Source organism: Lemur catta, chromosome 21 (assembly GCF_020740605.2).
Source record: "Lemur catta isolate mLemCat1 chromosome 21, mLemCat1.pri, whole genome shotgun sequence".
In the NCBI taxonomy this organism is placed as follows: Eukaryota; Metazoa; Chordata; class Mammalia; order Primates; family Lemuridae; genus Lemur; species Lemur catta.
Window position 1 is genome coordinate 11323496 of NC_059148.1, and position 16967 is coordinate 11340462.

Below are 16967 nucleotides of genomic sequence, written 5' to 3' on the forward strand. Positions count from 1 at the left end.
GGACTCAGGAACCAGCAGAGCTGTCTTCTGGTACTCGCAGCGGAGCAGTTTCATACTGTTTTGTGTTGTAGGAGGTGGAATTAACAGTGTGGCAGGGGGAGGAGGGGCAAAAGGAGAGGACAGGATGTATCAGCTCCAGCAGGAGCATCTTACGGATGTCATCTTATTAGATCTTCATAATTGGTTATTTTTTTTTCATTTTGCATGTGAGAAGAGTGAGGCATACAAATTAAAACTGTATGCCCACAGTGCTGTAGCTAGTCCAAAGTGCCAACATCATTCAAAGCCCAGGACTACCCTGCTTTTCAAATGATACACGGAGAGGTAGCTTTCAAATCAGTATAAATAATTTCCAAAGACTTAAAATGGAGGAGCAGTCAGCCTTGAAGTAAAGAGCTTCTTCCTGTAACCAGAAGGTTCTAGCATAAACTTAGCCTTTTCTCAGAGAAGGCGTCTGAACAGGGTTTCCAGTTACGTGGGGCGGCCCTCAAGGCCCGCACCACCCAGACTTCGTATTGCCATCTCTTTCAGAGCTTGAGTACAAAATTGGTGACCTTTGTCCTGAGGATAAACGAAAGGCCTCCAGGGATGTTTTGGAATGCCTCATTTTCCTCCTCTCAAACACTCTTTCCTAAAGAGATCAGGAAAGCTGCTGGCATTAGGATGAGGGCATGACTCCAGCACCCTCACCCTCTCTTCCTCCTTCGCCCAAGCCCTTCCTGCAGCACCCACCAGAGCGACTGTCGCTTGAGGGTTACTCTGAGTGACCTGTTTACTTGCAGTTGCATTTCACTGATGAATAACCCCTGCCAAAGCTAAACTAGACCTGTGGAAATGTTAACTAGAAAAGACAGAACTAATTCTTAAGCTGCTAATAAAACTGTTCACGACATGCCCAGAGTTCATTAATCAGCTGTGACCCAGCCAGCAGCTCTTACCTGACACCCATCTCTGCCTGGTGGCAGTTCCCTGAGTTCTGAGAAAGCAGACGTCGTGGCTCCTCTGTGCTTCTCCATGAAAAGTCTCCCTCTGGGGGGGTTTATTGGAAACATAATCCCTCTCAGGGTGACATCTGCTGACCTATTCTGAACTGTCCCCTCAAAATAGGTTCATTTAGCCAAAAAGAAGTTATATCACGTTAAACCCAAAACATATAATTATGGCCTAGGTCTGGTTTTCGTGAAGCTTCAGTGTAGTTGAAGCTGTATCCTAGAAGTGTGCTTGTTGGTTTGAGCAACATCCTTCTGCTTAAACTCGGTTATTTCTCTCTCGAAATCAGGGCCAGCGCCCCTTTCTTGGGCTTTGGAACAGCCATTCAGAGAGGATGATATCAGGTTCCTTTCGAGTTGCGAGAGGTATTCAGTTTTTCCAGTGGTGCAGGAAGCTGATTAATATCTCCTGTCCATAGCTGTTTGTTTGTTTTTAAGAAAGTTTTTTTTTTGTTTTTAATTTTTAAAGCAGGGCTATAATAAATTTCCATTAAGCCCATTCATGAATCCTCTGAGTTTAAGCAGTGTAACTTCTTGGTAAATACTCCAGCATGATGCCGTTACTTATGACACCTACCTGGTGTATAGAGTTGCTGGGTGTATGAGTTAACTGGTGTGTAGAGTAAATATTACAAAATTTACCACTTAACCATTTTTAAATCTACAGCTCAGCGGCATGAGGTGTATTCACAGTGTTGTGCATCCATCACCATTACCAAGTTCCAGAATTTTTCATCACCCCAAATGGAAACTTCCTACCCATTAAGCAGCCCTTCTTTCCCCTCCCCCAGCACCTGACAACCACTGATCTACATCTTTCTCTGGATTTGAAACTATTCTGGATATTTCATATAAGTGGAATCATATAGTATGTGGCCTTTTGTGTCTAGCTTTCGCTTAGCACAATGTTTCAGATTTATCCGTGTCGTAGCATGTTCATGGCTGAAGAACATTCCGTTGTATGGATATACCACATTTTGTTGATCATTTATCAGTTGGTGGACATTTGGGTTGTTCCCACCTTTTGGCTGCTGTGAATAATGCTGCTGTGAACATCCCTGTACAAGTGTTTGTTTCAGCATCTGCTTTCAGCTGTGTGAGGTACAGATGCGGGAGGAGAATGCGGGTCTCGTCCAGCCCTCTGTTCAGCGTCCTGAGGAGCTGCATGTTTAACATTCCCGCCGGCAGTGTGTGAGGTTCTGTTGTCTGCATCCTCACCAATACTTGTTATTTCTCTTTTCTTTCTTTTTTTTTTTTTTTTAAATCATGGCCATCCTAATGGGTTAGTGTCATCTTATTGTGGTTTTGATTTGCATTTGCCTGATGACTAATGGTGTTGAGCATCTTTTCACATGCTTCTTGGTCATTTGTGTTTCTTCTTTGGGGAAATATCTATTCAAGGCCTTTGGCCATTTTGACATTTGGGCATTGGGGTTGTTGGTCTTTCTGTTGTTGAAGTTCATGTTCATTTTTGATGGAAATTTTTAAATATACATATATAGTGAAACGACCCTCCTGTACATACCCCCAGCTGTGAGCACAGTGTCCTCCCATTGTCCCCAGCCCCACCCGGCGGATTCTGAAGCAGACCTAGCCCTTTAATGTCAAAGTATAGAGTCCACACTTCTCAATTGTGTCATAGTTACCACTGGTTTGCTTGAATCAAGATCCAAATAAGGTTCTCACTTTGTATTTGGAGGGCACTAATATGTCTCTTTTAGGTCTGTTTCCCTAAGAGAAAATTCCCTTCTCTCTTTTTTCCTTTCAGTTTCTTTTTGAAGGAATGGATTGTGTGTCCTGTAGAGTGTTCCACATTTTAGATTCTGCTGAATCTACCCCCTGGGGCTGCCCCTGGTGTAAACTAGCAGATGGGGCTGAAGGGGGACCCGCTTCCAGGGCAGGTGCTTGGTAGAAATTCCTCCGCTGTGGAGTTGTGTGGCTGTCTCTGTGATGTTGCTGGCCACTGATGGTGTTATCAGTCGTTCTTGGTAATTCTGTCAGTCACTCCTTCATTCATTAGTAGAATTCCTCTACAGAGAAACACCTCTGTCGGCTCTTCTGTTGCCTACCTGGTCCTCTGCCTTGATTTCCCAGCACTCGGGACCATGAGTGGTTCCCAGCTGGTGTGGCTGGGGGCGTACTGTAGCAAGCATCGTCGCAAACTCGTAGATGTAACGTTTTAGATGGTCCCACCATGGCTCTTACCATTCACCTTCAGTTTTAGATCAGTGGGTCTCCTGCTTGGCTGCAGATTCAGGTCACCTGGGGACCTTTACAGAAAATGCTGCACAGAACCCTCCACACCAGCTGTATCAGCCTCTGTGGGGTGGAGCTGAGCATGTGAAAACTCGGAAAACACTTTGCAGGTGACTCTGGTGCACAGTGAGGGTTGACGGTCCTTATTGGAACCCCCTCCCCAAACAAGGACAGAGATGCAGGGCCCTGTCTCAAGAGGCCTGCAGGCTCACCCTCAGCTGCCTGCCCTGGCTTTCCTCCTTCTCCCTCTTTTCTGCAAATATACATACCTAGTAAAATGACCCTCCCGTACATACCCCCCAGCTACAAGCACAGTTATGGGCACTTGGGTGGTTCCACCTTTCCTCTGGACTTGTGAGGAGCCAGGCCTGAGACTCTCCCTGAAAACGGGTCCCTTCCTCTCCCCCCAGCTGGAACAGAGCTTGTCCCCCAGAGCAACACCCTGAGATCTGCAGCCAGAGTGGGCCTGGCAAGGTACACCGCAGGCAGCACCAGGTGGGCTCCTTCGTCACTCCCGGGCCTGCTCTGTTTACCAGCCACTGCCCAGAGGGATGAACACCTTCTCCGCTATTTTTTCCTCTCTTTTAGACATTATGTCTCCCCCCACCATACCACACACAAGAGGACACCCCCACTCACCTCATTGAGGTCCCCAACAGCCCCCAAACCCCACCCACAGTGTGGGAGGCAGGTGCATGGTGGTATTTCAGTCCTACCTACTGTAGCCTGCGCTGTGACCCCCTGCAGGATGAAACCTCATGGTAAGTGCACTGGGTCACGGCTCAACAGTGTGGCGTCCTCGTGAAGCAATTCTAGTGAGGACTGCCTCCGCCTGGGTGTGGACCTGGGGACACCTGTCCATAGCTCAGGCGGGCGTAGGAAGCGGCTGCTTGCGCAGTCGGCAGAGAGGTGGATCGTAGCCTTTGGCTTCTTGCCGTGTGCCCATAAAAGTGGCTTTTCCTTAAATAGATGAGAACTTAATAGCTATTTAAAAAGCATGTGGTAGTGGGGGTATATTTTATGGCCCTTAACTAAACTTCAAACAAAACATTTTAAGATAGTTTATGATGTATTTTTCATCCTCTTTGTGGAGATTTGTGTGCTTGGCTTTCACATCCGTGCCTCAGCTGTCAGTGCTGAGACAGCCCACCTGAAGGCCCCAGGCAGCAGATGTGACGTCCAGCGCGGGGGCTTCCATCCCTGGTGAAGAAGCAGTGGGTGGAAACCACCCAGCCAGTGCCTTGAAGGGGAAGGATGTGAAGTCTGAGTCAGGGTCTCTGTGAGGGGGGAGGCCACCAGCGGCCCTGCCCGTCCCCATCACATTGCTGCGTCGACATTTCCTGGACGGAAGGACGTGGGCCTTTAGGAGAAAATGGGGCAGAGCTCCTCAGTCACGGCTGTGCACTGGCCGTTTTGAACTTTTGTTCTGACACATGTCATCTCTCTTGTTTGTCCACCCTAACCCAGACATAAAATTATCTTGTGGAGTAGAAACAACCCTAAATTGATCTGAAAACCAAATGCAAAATCCTAATTCATTAATAAGGAATTTGCATTATAATTACTAGTACGTTCTCTGTGTCTCTATTTTAAAAAGAAAATCTTCTTAGACTGGCACCATTGGCCAGGAATAGTGAGTGACAGAAAGTCCTTCTGTTAGTGTACATTCCCCTTATAAAAGGTGAGTTTTGCCTGCAAGAGCAGTTCACTTTAGAGCGCCCTGCTGGCCTGCTCCAGGAGCTGCGGGGGAGGAGGCAGGATGTGGGTGCAGGGCGGGGGGCCTCGGCCCTGCAGCCCCTCCATTAATCTGCAGGGCAAGGAAACCCCTGGAAGATAAGGACTCTTTAGCACTGAAAATGCCACTTTTTAAAAAATAGAAATTCCATTTCTAGACAACCTTTGTGAAATAAAAATGTTGCAAAAAAGTGTATCTGTGAAAGTTGTAACACTATTATAGGTCATTTTACTTGTGCTGTGCTGGCTTCTTAAAACCTGACTTCTGAGGCGGGCACGGTGGCTCACGCCTGTGGCACCAGCACTTCGGAAGGCTGAGGCAGGACGATCTCTTGAGCCCAGGCTGAGCAACATGGTGATACTCTGTCTCTTATAAACAAAAAGCACCTGATTTACGGCTGCTCCTCCCTTAATTGCCATTGCTCGTGATGGTTAGTGCAACCCACACATTACCAGCTGCAGGTGACTTTAAGTCCTCTTGGCCTCTCAGCAGCACAACTGTGTTCACCACTCTCTCCTGTTTGTTTTTGAGATGGGGTCTTGCTCTGTTGCCCGGGCTGGAGTGCAGTGGCATGATCATAGCTCACTGCAGCCTCCAACTCCTGGGCTCAAGTGATCCTCCCTCTCTGGCCTTCCCCTGTGTCCTGTTAAAGGCTGTTCTTGGTGTGCCCATTATTTGTGGGAGTTTTGAAGGGTTTAGTTTAAGGCCTCCTTCCTCCTCACTGCCCATTGTGGCCATCCTGAGGTCATCCCACCTGGGACTCTGGTGACACCATGTCTTCTGTTTCCTTGTCTTGCTCCCCTGAGCTCCCGACCTGCATGTCAGCACCACGTCTCAGTACTTTGGGTGTCTGCAAGGTACCTTGCACTTAACAGGTCAAAAACCCACCCTTTGTCTGCTCAGCACCCACCCTCCAGCAAACTCCAAGGAGGTCACCACTGGCAACTGGCGCTACCTGCAAAAGCCAAGGGCCGTCCTCGGCACCACACACGCTCTCCCTCCTCATGTCCATTCTGTCACCAAGTCCAGTTTGCTTTCGTGCCCAAGTAGCTCCGTAGCCGCCACTTTCCCTCCTGCCACCCCAGCCCATCCCGCCACAGACCTCTCAGCCACCATCCGGCTGGCCTTGCATGTCCCCTCCACACTTCCCTTTGAAGCCTCTTCAAGCCGTGGACTGTCAGGTCCACCTGTCACCCCACCCGTGAGAGACCTGATCCCGGGGCCTGGTCCCTCGGGAGTGGCCTCGGGTGATGATTCACTGAATGGGCAAATGAACCCTCGGAGAGAGCCGTCCGCTCCCTGGTCTTCTGCCCAGCTGGCTCAGCTGCCCTTTGCTCCCAGCCACCCCCAGATGGCATGGCTGGGGCCACAGCCCTGAGCATGTCACTCTGTCTCTCCTCTCCGAGGTAGAGGTCTCCACATTAGTGGAAGAACACGGCTCCGGGTCCTTTTCTGTTTTATGCTGATCCCTAGGAAGGCCTTTGCAGGCCTGCAGAGACACTGCCAGACCGGGAGCCACACACCCCGCCAGCTCTGCCACGTGGCACGTGAACCACTGTGAAGCAAGCAAGTGTAGAGCACGTTTCCTACGAGTGTGTTTTGAGTGAACACTTTAGTAGTTGGGATTTTGAGATAGTTTGTTATCTGAGTTCCTCACCCAAACCTCAGAGGAAGGAGAGAGGAGGAGGGCACCACATACATGCAGTCACGTGGTGGTGCTCCAGAGTTCTACATGAAGGCAGGTCGAGGTTTACAAGTCACATAAGTACCATGGCGGTCAATGGAATTGTGCCCTTGTGCCCAGGAGTGGGGCTCCAGTAAGGGAAGGAGCGGCCTAGGCATGCTTTTGGTGATCCTGTTGCCTGTTGGTGTCTTGAGCTGGACTGGTGCCATCGGTACCAGTCTTCCCCACAATGAGTAAACAGAGCCCTAAAAATCCTTTACGTGTGCAGAGCACATCACAGTTTCAAAGAGGGTTAATGGCTCATCTTGTGCGGGCCAAGGTTTGCACGTCCCCTTTATAGAACCCCAACCGAGCCAGGGTCATGTGCCCAGGAAGCGTCAGGCCTGGCGCAAACCCCTGCCCACAAGCTTCACACTAGTGGTGGTGAGTTGTTTTTATCCAAGGCATAAAAAACCAGCTTTTTTCCTCCATTGCCAAGGAACTCCAGGGTCAACACTTGATCTGGCCCTGCTGGGCAGGTGAAGAGGTCACACCTGGCAGGGCTAGCAGTGCACAGGCAGATTGACTCGCCTTGTGCCTGCTGCCGCCGTACTCAGAGAGCAGTGGAAGTTTGGCCCCAAACCTCATGCCAGTGGGGACAGAACACCAGGTTGCTCCCATGGGGTCCAGGCAGAGAGCAGAGGCGTGAGGGGCCCGATGGCACGAGGCAGGTCTGGGGCCACCTTTAGCCGTACGGTGAAGGCCTCAGGATCTTCCACTCATCCATGGTCCGAGTTTGGTTTGGGAACGGCCGGCAGGTTGCCCGTGTGGCAGCGCCTGGCGGGTGGCGGTGTGCAGGGGCCCTCACCAGGTGCTGGTTTGGGCTACAGAACGAAGGGTCTTCACTGGGTGGGGAGGGGAGAAGCTCTTTCCCCGGTACCTTTCCGTGTATTTCTTCAAGATACCCCCTAATCCTGCTGTCAGATGACTGAGCTGTCACAGCCACTTAACAAGGAGCTCAAGGGAGGACATCAGAGCAGATTCTCTCGCCTTCCCGTGCGGTTTTCTAGAAAACCCAGCTTTGTTGTTTGTAGGCCTTTATATCTTTAGTTGACATTATTTCATTAATATTAGACTTTTCAACCTGAATGTTATAAACAGTGAGACAGCTGGTGGGACTGGGAGCAGAGGGCCTGTTCTTCTGGACTGCAGGTTTCCACCCCGCTTTCTTGGGATCACCCCTGCTTCAAGGCCTGCCTCATTTTCCCCACAGGGTCTCTCTGGGTGGAGGGTGGGAGGCAGAGGAGCGAGTGTGTGCTCAGCTTTCACTTGGGTTCGCTACTTACAGGCCCCAACTTACCATGTCGGGTGTCCTGGGGGTGGGGTCGCCTGGCCTGGGTCCCCTCCGGCCCACTGCAGGGTAAAGGAGGTGGCGACACCTGCCAGCCTGCCTTGGTTTGGGCTTTAGTTGTTTTGATTTGAATTTTGGTTATAAGGTACTGAAATGTTAACTCTCCCTAGCGTGGAACTCAAGGAGCCATTGTTTTCCTTTTGGTTCTCGTAGCTGCGGCATGTTTTGTAAATGAAGTCTCAGGCAGGTGGGGGTGGGGCAGGGGTACAGGAGCAGCAGCTTCTCCCCAGTGGCGAGTTGAGTTGAGTTTGTCTTGAGGAAGCCAAGGTTCCCCCAGCTGGGCAGCTGGGACACAGGAGCCTGTGCCTCAGGGCGCCGTGCCGTGAGACCAGGCACGTCCGCGACCCTGCTGCGTTTGAGGGAGCAGAAGGGGCAGCCGTGGCAGGAAGTGGAGGTTTGTTTTCCCCCAGAAGTGAACGTGACCTCCGGGGGTAAGATGCTGCCACTGGCCTTGAACTGGCCAGCTCTCTGTCCTCTCTCGGTGCAGGGGTGCCCGGCGTCCTTGGCTCCTTCGTCACACACTTGGGGCCTAGACCTGACCTTTTTTTTTAAGTGCCTTTAATGGACTTTTTCCTCTGCATTTTGAACAAAGGGCTCTGCATTTTCATTCTGTACTGGGCCCTGGAAATTATGTAGGGTATCAGGCCTGGCCCATTCTTCGTTTGTTTTGCATACTTCATTCCTGCCTCTCCTTAGTACCCATGGGCTTATTTCACACTGTGGAAATGGCGTTTCGCGTGGAGCATTAGGAAATCTTACCTGAACGCCTAAGGGAAAGCAGGCCGGTGCTTCTGTGAGAGTCAGATCGGACTTGAACAAGCCCACGGGCCGGCTGTGCGGCCTGGGCGGGTGTCCTGGCCTCCCTGAGCCTCAGCCTCCTTCCAGCTGCTCCAAGGTGACTGTGAGGATTGAAGTGCCGCACTGCTCACAGGACGCCTCTGTCCCGTCTTCCCTGCCGGGCCGGGCACTTCTCCCTGGTCCTAGTTTCCCCCCATGGAGCTGACTGCCCCGCCCAGCTGGCTGCTTCCTGAGATGGAGATAAGATAAAAGGGGCCGTGTGTGTGTGTGTGTGTGTGTGTGTGTGTGTGTGTGTGTGTGTGTGTGTGTACACGAGCACGCGCGCGTGATGCGGGGTGGCCCCCGGTCAGCAGTAACTGCCGGCACGTTTGTTGCAAGGCACCTGCATGAGATCCTCAGAACCGTGCAGAGGTGGCGACTGTTAACTCGTGGCCAGACAGAGACCCTCAGGAAGGGCAGCCTTGGAGATGTAGCAGGTCTTACTCTCTGGGCTGTGGCTTCCCAGCCGGGAAGTCTGAGGACGGCGGTGCTGAGGCAGGGAGGGTGCCGCCCCGGCCCAGGTGTTTGGGAGCCCTGATGTCAGCAGACACGGCACAGCAGCCACTGCAGTCTTGATGCCACCTTCCCCTCTCCCTCCCGGCAGGTTTTCATCCCTTTGTGCCTTAATCCAGTCACCTTCTGCGCAGCAGCTTATAATAACATCTCCGGGTCGGAGCAGGGAAACTCAAAGCCGCAGGTGATCAGGTCAGCGAGAGGACGTGACTTGTGGAAGTAACTGCTCTCGGAGCTGCTGGCCTTCGGAAGGCTCGTGCTTGAGTAGAAGCTCCCAGAGGGCAGCGTTCTGGGCATGTGCAGCCAGGGGCCGGAAAATAGGTTTGGAGGATGCAGCTGATAAGTCAGCCTCCTGCTGCTCCATGTGACCTGCTACTCTGTGAGGTCACTTGGAGCTGCCAGGCCAGACCACAGGGGACAGGGCATCCAGCCTGGTCCGGCCCTGACTGGTTGCACGGACCCGTCCTGGCAGCTCTGAGCCTCATGCCCCATCGTCCCCCCCCCACCCTTTGTCTCTGAGCTGCAGGTCCCCCACTTGGTAAAGTGCTTTGTAAATCACTTATTCCTGGGAGCAGTGAGAAATGCTGCTGGGGAGGTGGGCCGTTTGCCATAAAAAATAAAATGTGGCCTTTCTCGTTCACCTAGAAAGCTTGCTCTCGATACAGTTAAAGGAGGCATGAAATAAACAGGAAGATGTGAAGCAAGAGGTGTGGGGAAGTGTTCTTCAGCTGGTGGCATCTACATAAAGTGTGTGAATTAGCAAAATTTTAATGTGTAGATTCATCTTACAAAAGGATTATTGCAAATGAGGGTAAAGGCTATACACCAGCTGAGCTGCAGTAGCATATAAAATATTCTGAATGATGTATTCCTTTTGTAACTGCAAATACCTGTAATTCAGATACAGAGTAAGGTGCCCCTTAAAGTCAAGGTGGTTCCCTGAGAGGTGTGGAATGGAGGACACTCAGCCCAGCTCTGATTGGGTCCTAATGCAAGATGGCAGCTGTCAAATAGCGACATCTTCAAATTGCAGAGGTGTTTAAGAGATGAGGTCTCACCCTGTTGCCCAGGCTGGAGTGCAGTGGCACCATCAGAGCTCACTGTAGCCTCAAACCCCTGGGTTCAAGAGGTCCTCCCACCTCAGCCTCCTGAGTGGCTGAGAATACAGGTGTGTGCCACCTGAAGCTGCAGCAGATCGTAGCGGTTTTTGATGTACTTCAGTTCTTTGCTTAGAGTACCTAATCGTGGAGGTCGAGCTGAGTCTCCTCCTCCCCAGTGCTCCACGGCTCTCCCAGCAGAGCTGACCTGTGGCCCGTGGGGCTGGGGAACCCCGTGTGCACTTTCCCCTCCCCCATCCTGGACACCAATAAGATGTAGGCACAGGGGCACTGAGGCATTTAATCAAATCGATAAATTCTACCTGCCTCATCAAAGACTTTTTTAAAGAGAAACTTATATTTTAAAATTATTATTATTATTATTATTATTTTGAGACAAGATCTCACTCTGTTGCCCAGGCTGGAATGCTCACTGCAGCCTCAAACTCCTGGGCTCAAGCGATCCTCCTGCCTCAGCCTCCCGAGTAGCTGGGACCACAGGCGAGCATTACCACACCCAGCTAATTTTCCTAATTTTTGTAGAGACAGGGTCTCACTCTTGCTCAGGCTGGTCATTTAATTATTTTTAACCATGAGTGTATGGTGGTGAAAACTACAGTGATCACCACTGTGTGTGGCACTGAGGCCTTGACCAGGGGGCTCAGGTGGCTGCAGTGTGACGCCCTTGGCTTTTCACCATCAGCCCAAGTAGGTGTCGGCACAGTGAAAAGGGCAGACGGTTTCGTCACGTGCACACACGCTTTGAGATCCACACTGACTTAGAGATCTTTTAAATGCTTTAACAAACAATGGAGAATGAGTTGCATTTTAATAAATGGTGCTTTAAAGGTCATTGGTTGTCACCACATCTTCCAGTCTGCGCTGTCACCCCAGCAGGTCGTGGTAGAGAGCAGGCTCAGCAGCCTGGAGGCCTCTGCGTGTATGGAGTGGTTTATAAATCATGTCACAGACACCGTGTGTTGCACCAGGCCCAAGTATGACCACTCAGGGGCATCAGCCTGCAGCTGGTGGGTGGGAGGGGTGGGGGAGTCGCAGACACCAGATTGGCCGCCAACATGCTGTGGTTTGGTTTTGTGTTTTGGAGGCCATGGGGCATCTGAGGGCTTCTCCATCCCCCCTGGCATCTCCTGAGAGCGTCACAGCGTGCGTTGCTCACGTGTTTTTCTTCCTTTCTTTCAGAACATTGACATCACCAACTTCAGCAGCAGCTGGAACGACGGGCTGGCCTTCTGCGCCCTCCTGCACACGTATCTGCCAGCCCACATTCCGTATCAGGAACTGAACAGCCAGGATAAGGTAAGGCAGGCTCCTGACGTCCGCCTCGCTGCGGGAGAGATGGGGGCAGAGCGAGGGTCAGCGTCTGCCATGACGGGTCATGCCACAGCGCTGGCTCGATCACTCGCTCCAGCTCGATCTCACTGTGGTGTGACCCGCCAGTCCTGCCCCGCCCTGTGTGGCACATTTGGCTTGTGCAGAGTTCCCCGCGTGACGTCGTCCCCAGTGGGAGCAGCCAGTCCTTCCTGGGTGACGATGTTTAGGATCGAGGGCTTCACCAGGACATGGCTGAGGAGGGCTGTTCAAGGCAAGAGCAGTTGGGCAGCGCCAGCCAGGCCAGCCTCCTGCCCCTGCAGCACCGTCTCTGCACCGTGGGTCTCAGAATGGGGGAGGAACACCAGCCCTGTGCACTCCCAGGCCATGGTTTGACGTGTGCCATCCAGAGAGCTCCTTGGGGACAGCATCAGGGGACAGGCCCAGAGCCCCTGCCCTGCAGACAACCCTGAAAGCTCCCCCTGGGGGATTCATTTGGCAGGTGTTTGCTGACTTCTGGGGCACGTGTCCAGGAGGCTCAGGGTCGATGTGTCAGGAATGAGCCTTCCCTGTAGTGAGGGAAGAATGAGTGTTAGGAGAGGGGAGTGGACAGGGACCTGTGCCAGGTGGAGGTGGCTGTCATCCTTCAGGTGCGTCTTCCCCGGGCAGCTTGTGGAGGTCCCAGGACCCCTCTCCTTGCGTTGTTCAATCACTGCCCACACACTTTCTTTTACAGAGAAGGAACTTCACTCTGGCTTTCCAGGCGGCTGAAAGTGTTGGCATCAAATCCACACTGGTGAGTCCCCGTCCCCTGAATCGCTGGCAGGGCCCCCCTGGGTAGGAAGAGCTTTGTCCTAAGCTGAAACCGTGTGGTCACTGGGTGCCGCGGTTCCTGGCAGTAGGAGGCCCCTGGGTGGGCTGGGCCCAGGGAGGGCCCCATCCAGGTGGGGTGCAGACACGGATCTTGCCCTGTGTCCTGGCACTTCATGTCCCAAGGACACGCCCCGCGGCATGGGGCTCACGAGCACAGGCCCGGCAGACCCGACACGCACGCTCCTCGGAGTGGTCTCTGCCGTAAAGGAGTCCTTTGGGTCAGAAGAAAAATGTCACGTTCATGAATGTCGCTGTCAGAGGCACGTCCCCACAGGTCTGTCTGCCTTTGTCAGCCCAGAGGGAGAGAGCAGGGTGGCCCTAGAGGCTGAGCAAGCGTTTCCTGCAGTCGCTCCCGAGGGCTGTGGCCCCGTGTTCCTGGGCCCTTCCTCAGCCTCACACAGCTCTGCCCTCACCGAGCCCGACTCTCTGGGAGAAAATGCTGCGTCCAAATCCAAAGCCGAGCTGCCACATCTAGAGATGCTTTTATTAAGTGAGCTGAGAACGGCAGCGCCCCCCGCAGCCCTCCAGGGTCACCTTCCCATCCCCCGGTACCCCCGCCCGGACTCGCTGTGAAGAAGTATTTTTGCTCATATTTACACCACAAGAGGGTCATGCCACCAGCGTGTCTTCTAAATTCATAGAAGTTTGCTTTTGTAGTGTGGCCTCTATTCAACTGTGTAGGGAAAAACAAGTTAAAATATTTTCCCATCACTGGGTGTTTGGTATCACATGTACAAAGTTCTCATGTATAAAAAGTGAGCAGCTCCCACCCTAGAGAACTTCACAGTCCAAACCCTTGCATTGAACAAACAGGTTTCCTGTGCTGGTGGCCAAGGTGCCCTCCCCACGCTGCGTGCTCAGCGGCACGGCTGTGTCCACGCCCACGGGAACGATCCCCAGACCGGCCCCTCGGGACGCCGCCGGTGCTGTTCAGCAGCTGCGCGTCTCCTTGAGGCCTCGGTCCCGTGTTAAAGGCTCTGAGACACCAGGGTGGGGGCCCACAGTTCCTCAAGTTCACTTTCCTACGATACCAACGCACAGTTGAACAGTGTCTGCGATGGCTTCAGACCTGCTTGGTGAAGGTCATCAGACAGTTGGTCATGGCGCCCCCGACATAGACACGGGGCTCTCGTGGGCTGGGAAGGACGTCCCCCAGACCGGCTGAAACCCTCCTGTCGGGGGAGCGGGGAGGTGGCCCTGCATTTGGTCCGGGGCAGCAGAAGGCTGGGGGACGATACTGACACCCAGGGAGGGGCACCTCCCAGGGGAACTTGGTAGCGACGGAGGCGGCGTTCCTGGCCGGGCCTGTGAGGTAATCAGGCTTAGCCTGGAAATCCTTCAGGTCTCCGTCCAGCCCCCAGAGCCCGTGTCGCGGTGGCGAGGAGGCTGTTGGGCCAGCCGGGAGGTGCCCTGCTGTTCTAACCAAGCCTCTTCCTTCTCTGTCAGGACATTAACGAAATGGTGCGGACCGAACGGCCCGACTGGCAGAACGTGATGCTGTACGTGACGTCCATCTACAAGTACTTTGAAACCTGAGCACACTCAGGAGCTGCCCGACAAATGGGGGGACCCTCCGCAGTTACCGAGCAACACCAACGCCATTAGCTACGCACCCCCATAAAGCTTCCAGCGACTCTGGGCTGCCCCGCAGCGCGTGAGCCTCCAGCCTGGGGCCTCCGCTTTGGGAGAACTCGGCCATGTGGCCTGAGGCTCGGGCCAGGGCTCCTCCCACGTGACCTTCCGCTCAGGCTGTGCAGGCCGGTCGCTGCCGGAGTTTTCCTTCTGAAGAGATTGTTGAACTGTATCAGTGCTGTGGGGTGCAAAAAGGGCTCATGCACAGCTGAACTCAGGAGAAGGGATTAATTATGTGGGAAGTGCACAGCCTTGCTGGAAGCTGTGGCCATAGCGCTGCTCAGCCGTTGGCTGGCGTAGGTTGCATCGCTGGTGAGGACCAAGGAAGAAAGTCAGTGCCCGGCAGAGGCTTCTGTTTCCCAGCGCTCATGGCCCTCTGCTGGGGCCTGGTTTCGAGGAGCACACACCGGAGAATTGGGTCAGCCACCCCTCCCACGTGACAGGGCTGTCCTGGCCAGCGCATTTGAGGTGTTGTCAGCTTGGGCTAAGACAGTATCAAGACCACCACACAGGCGTTCCCGGCGCTCGGGGCTTCCTGCTGCTGAGTCCACGCCGCTGGGCTGCTTTCGGGCTGCTTTTGGCAGGAAGTGGTTGCAGCGACCCCTCTGGTGCTCCGCGACCTGTCCTCCAGCCTGGACGGGGCTGGAGCCCCGGTTCTAGCTTTAGGTTTCTGGAGAAAAGAATTGCTTATAAGGAATTCTCCTAGTTAAAATTTTTGTTTTGTTATGCACAGTATTGGGGAAAATAGCTGCTGTTCTGTTAGTACCAAAGTTAAATTGTTTTAAAAAGCATAGAACTACAAAATCTGGACATTAATATGGCGAGAGCAAGAAACGAAGTAGGAAGTAGCAGGAGGAAAAAAGTAAACTTTAGGGAGCCCAGACAGTGTTACTTGCGAGTCGCTGAGACATGATCCCCTTGGTAAGAGTTTAAGAAAGTGCCTTAACTCTCCTCGTAGGGGTGGCCGGCTGTCCTCCAAGGCCAGGGTGGGATGGCATCGGGGCACTACCCTCTCCAGCTTCTGGGTCCACGCTGTTTGAACCAAAGCCTTATGGAAAGGTGGTGTGTTGGGACGACATTTGGGCTGGGACTTAACAGCCCTTTTTGCGAACAGGGAGCCTGTGTCTCGTGTGTGCTTAACACAGTAACTATCGGTTTGAATGCTGTCAAGACCTGTAATTTCCGGAGTACAGCTGTGTTTGGCCCCTACAAAGCACCACGTGGAAGACTGGCCACCAGTGGAAGCAGGATCACTGCCCCGGGGACTGGATGCAAGGAAAGGGGCTCCCGGGAAGCCCGCCCAGTCCCCCGTGGGCTGAGGGTCTGCATTCAAGCATGATGTTCTAGACCAGGAGTTTGACGCATCTGTGCAGCCTAGAAAAGAATGTGGTGGTTCCGACATGGGCGGGGCTGTGGGTGTGGCTGCCGGCACACTGTCACCAGCTGCACCGTGGCTGCCCCCCAGCCCTGCCCCGATGTTCACCTGGCAGCTCAGGCCGCTGCCCCTGGCCAGAGGCCCTTTGGTGAAATGCCTGTTTTTGGCTAAAGAAGGAGAGGTCACGCCAGCGAAGTCAGGCTGCAGAGCACCCTGGAAGACCCCGCAGACGCCAGCCCCCATGGCGCGGGCCCCACCCTCCCCCACCACGCTCTGCTCTTGTTCTCTCTGCTCTGTCGACGCTGGCTGTGCAGTCGCCACGAGTGCCTGCCTGTGGGGAGTCTTCAGATGTCTCTCCACGTAGGTTTCCTGATTCCCACTTCTGCTCTCACTTGCCTGCAAGGAGGCCTGTCCACCTGTCCGGACCCAGGGCGTCTGGTCACGTTTTTGTTTATTTATTATGTCCGGGGCGGGCGGTGGGGGGGTGTTTTGAGAGGACTTTCCTGGGTCTGCAGTTCACGACTTTGTCTCTTGCTGGCCTTGTGAGCCCAGCCCTGGCAGCGCAGGCAGTGGGGTGAGGGGTCGCTGGAATCTTCTGGAAGAAGGCAGCTGCTGCTGATGGGCCGTACCTGCATGGATGGCATTTCCTTTCTGGGAATCCTGTGGGTCCAGCGTCAACATCAGGCCCTGGGGTCAGCAAGTGGCACAGGGAGGCCTGGCTGTGCCCGCTGGAGCTTCACCACGGCACCCTCCCCGGGAGATTCGCATCTGGATCCGCGGGAGACGCCGGAAGTGTTACTTTTTGTCTTTTCAAATAGGATCCTCACGACAGCGGGCCTGGAGCGACTGTGGACGGTTGTGTGTCCGGTGCTGCCGGGAGGAGCTCTTGCTCCAGCGGCACCGCACGTGGGGCCTCGGGGGGCCGTTGGCCGCTTCCCTTCAAGCACAAGCTTCTCTGCGAAAGGGCCAGTGACGTTTCTGTTTCTCAATGGCAGGTCTGCGGACTGAGGATACTTCGTAATTTTGTTCTAGTAAATATTACTGAATGTATTAAAATGGCTAAAACACAACAGGCTTGGGCTTTTCTAGCTTGCCCCTCCCTCCTGTCCCTCCCTCCTGTCCCTCCTGTCCCTCCGTGGCGCACCGAGGGTCGGGAATCCTCGTATGGAAAGAACCTGACCAGGAGTGAGGTGCGGCCACACCCGGGCTGCGGCAGTCACCGTGCAGTCTTGGGCAGGTGCCTGGGCCTGTGAGGCA

At 53.6% G+C, this 16967-nt stretch overlaps 1 protein-coding gene across 3 annotated transcripts in view; it reads left to right on the forward strand.

Annotated features, from left to right (window-relative positions):
* The window catches only part of SPECC1L (sperm antigen with calponin homology and coiled-coil domains 1 like), a 142406-nt gene extending 125626 nt beyond the window's left edge, over positions 1-16780 (forward strand). For all 3 annotated transcript variants that reach the window (XM_045534215.1, XM_045534216.1, XM_045534214.1), the window contains 3 exons: positions 11702-11818; positions 12567-12626; positions 14150-16780. In XM_045534215.1, coding sequence (XP_045390171.1) covers positions 11702-11818; positions 12567-12626; positions 14150-14239 — 267 coding nt within the window. In that variant the 3' untranslated portion in view covers positions 14240-16780. The remainder of the gene's footprint in view (positions 1-11701; positions 11819-12566; positions 12627-14149) is intronic.
* The last annotated feature ends 187 nt before the right edge of the window (positions 16781-16967 follow it).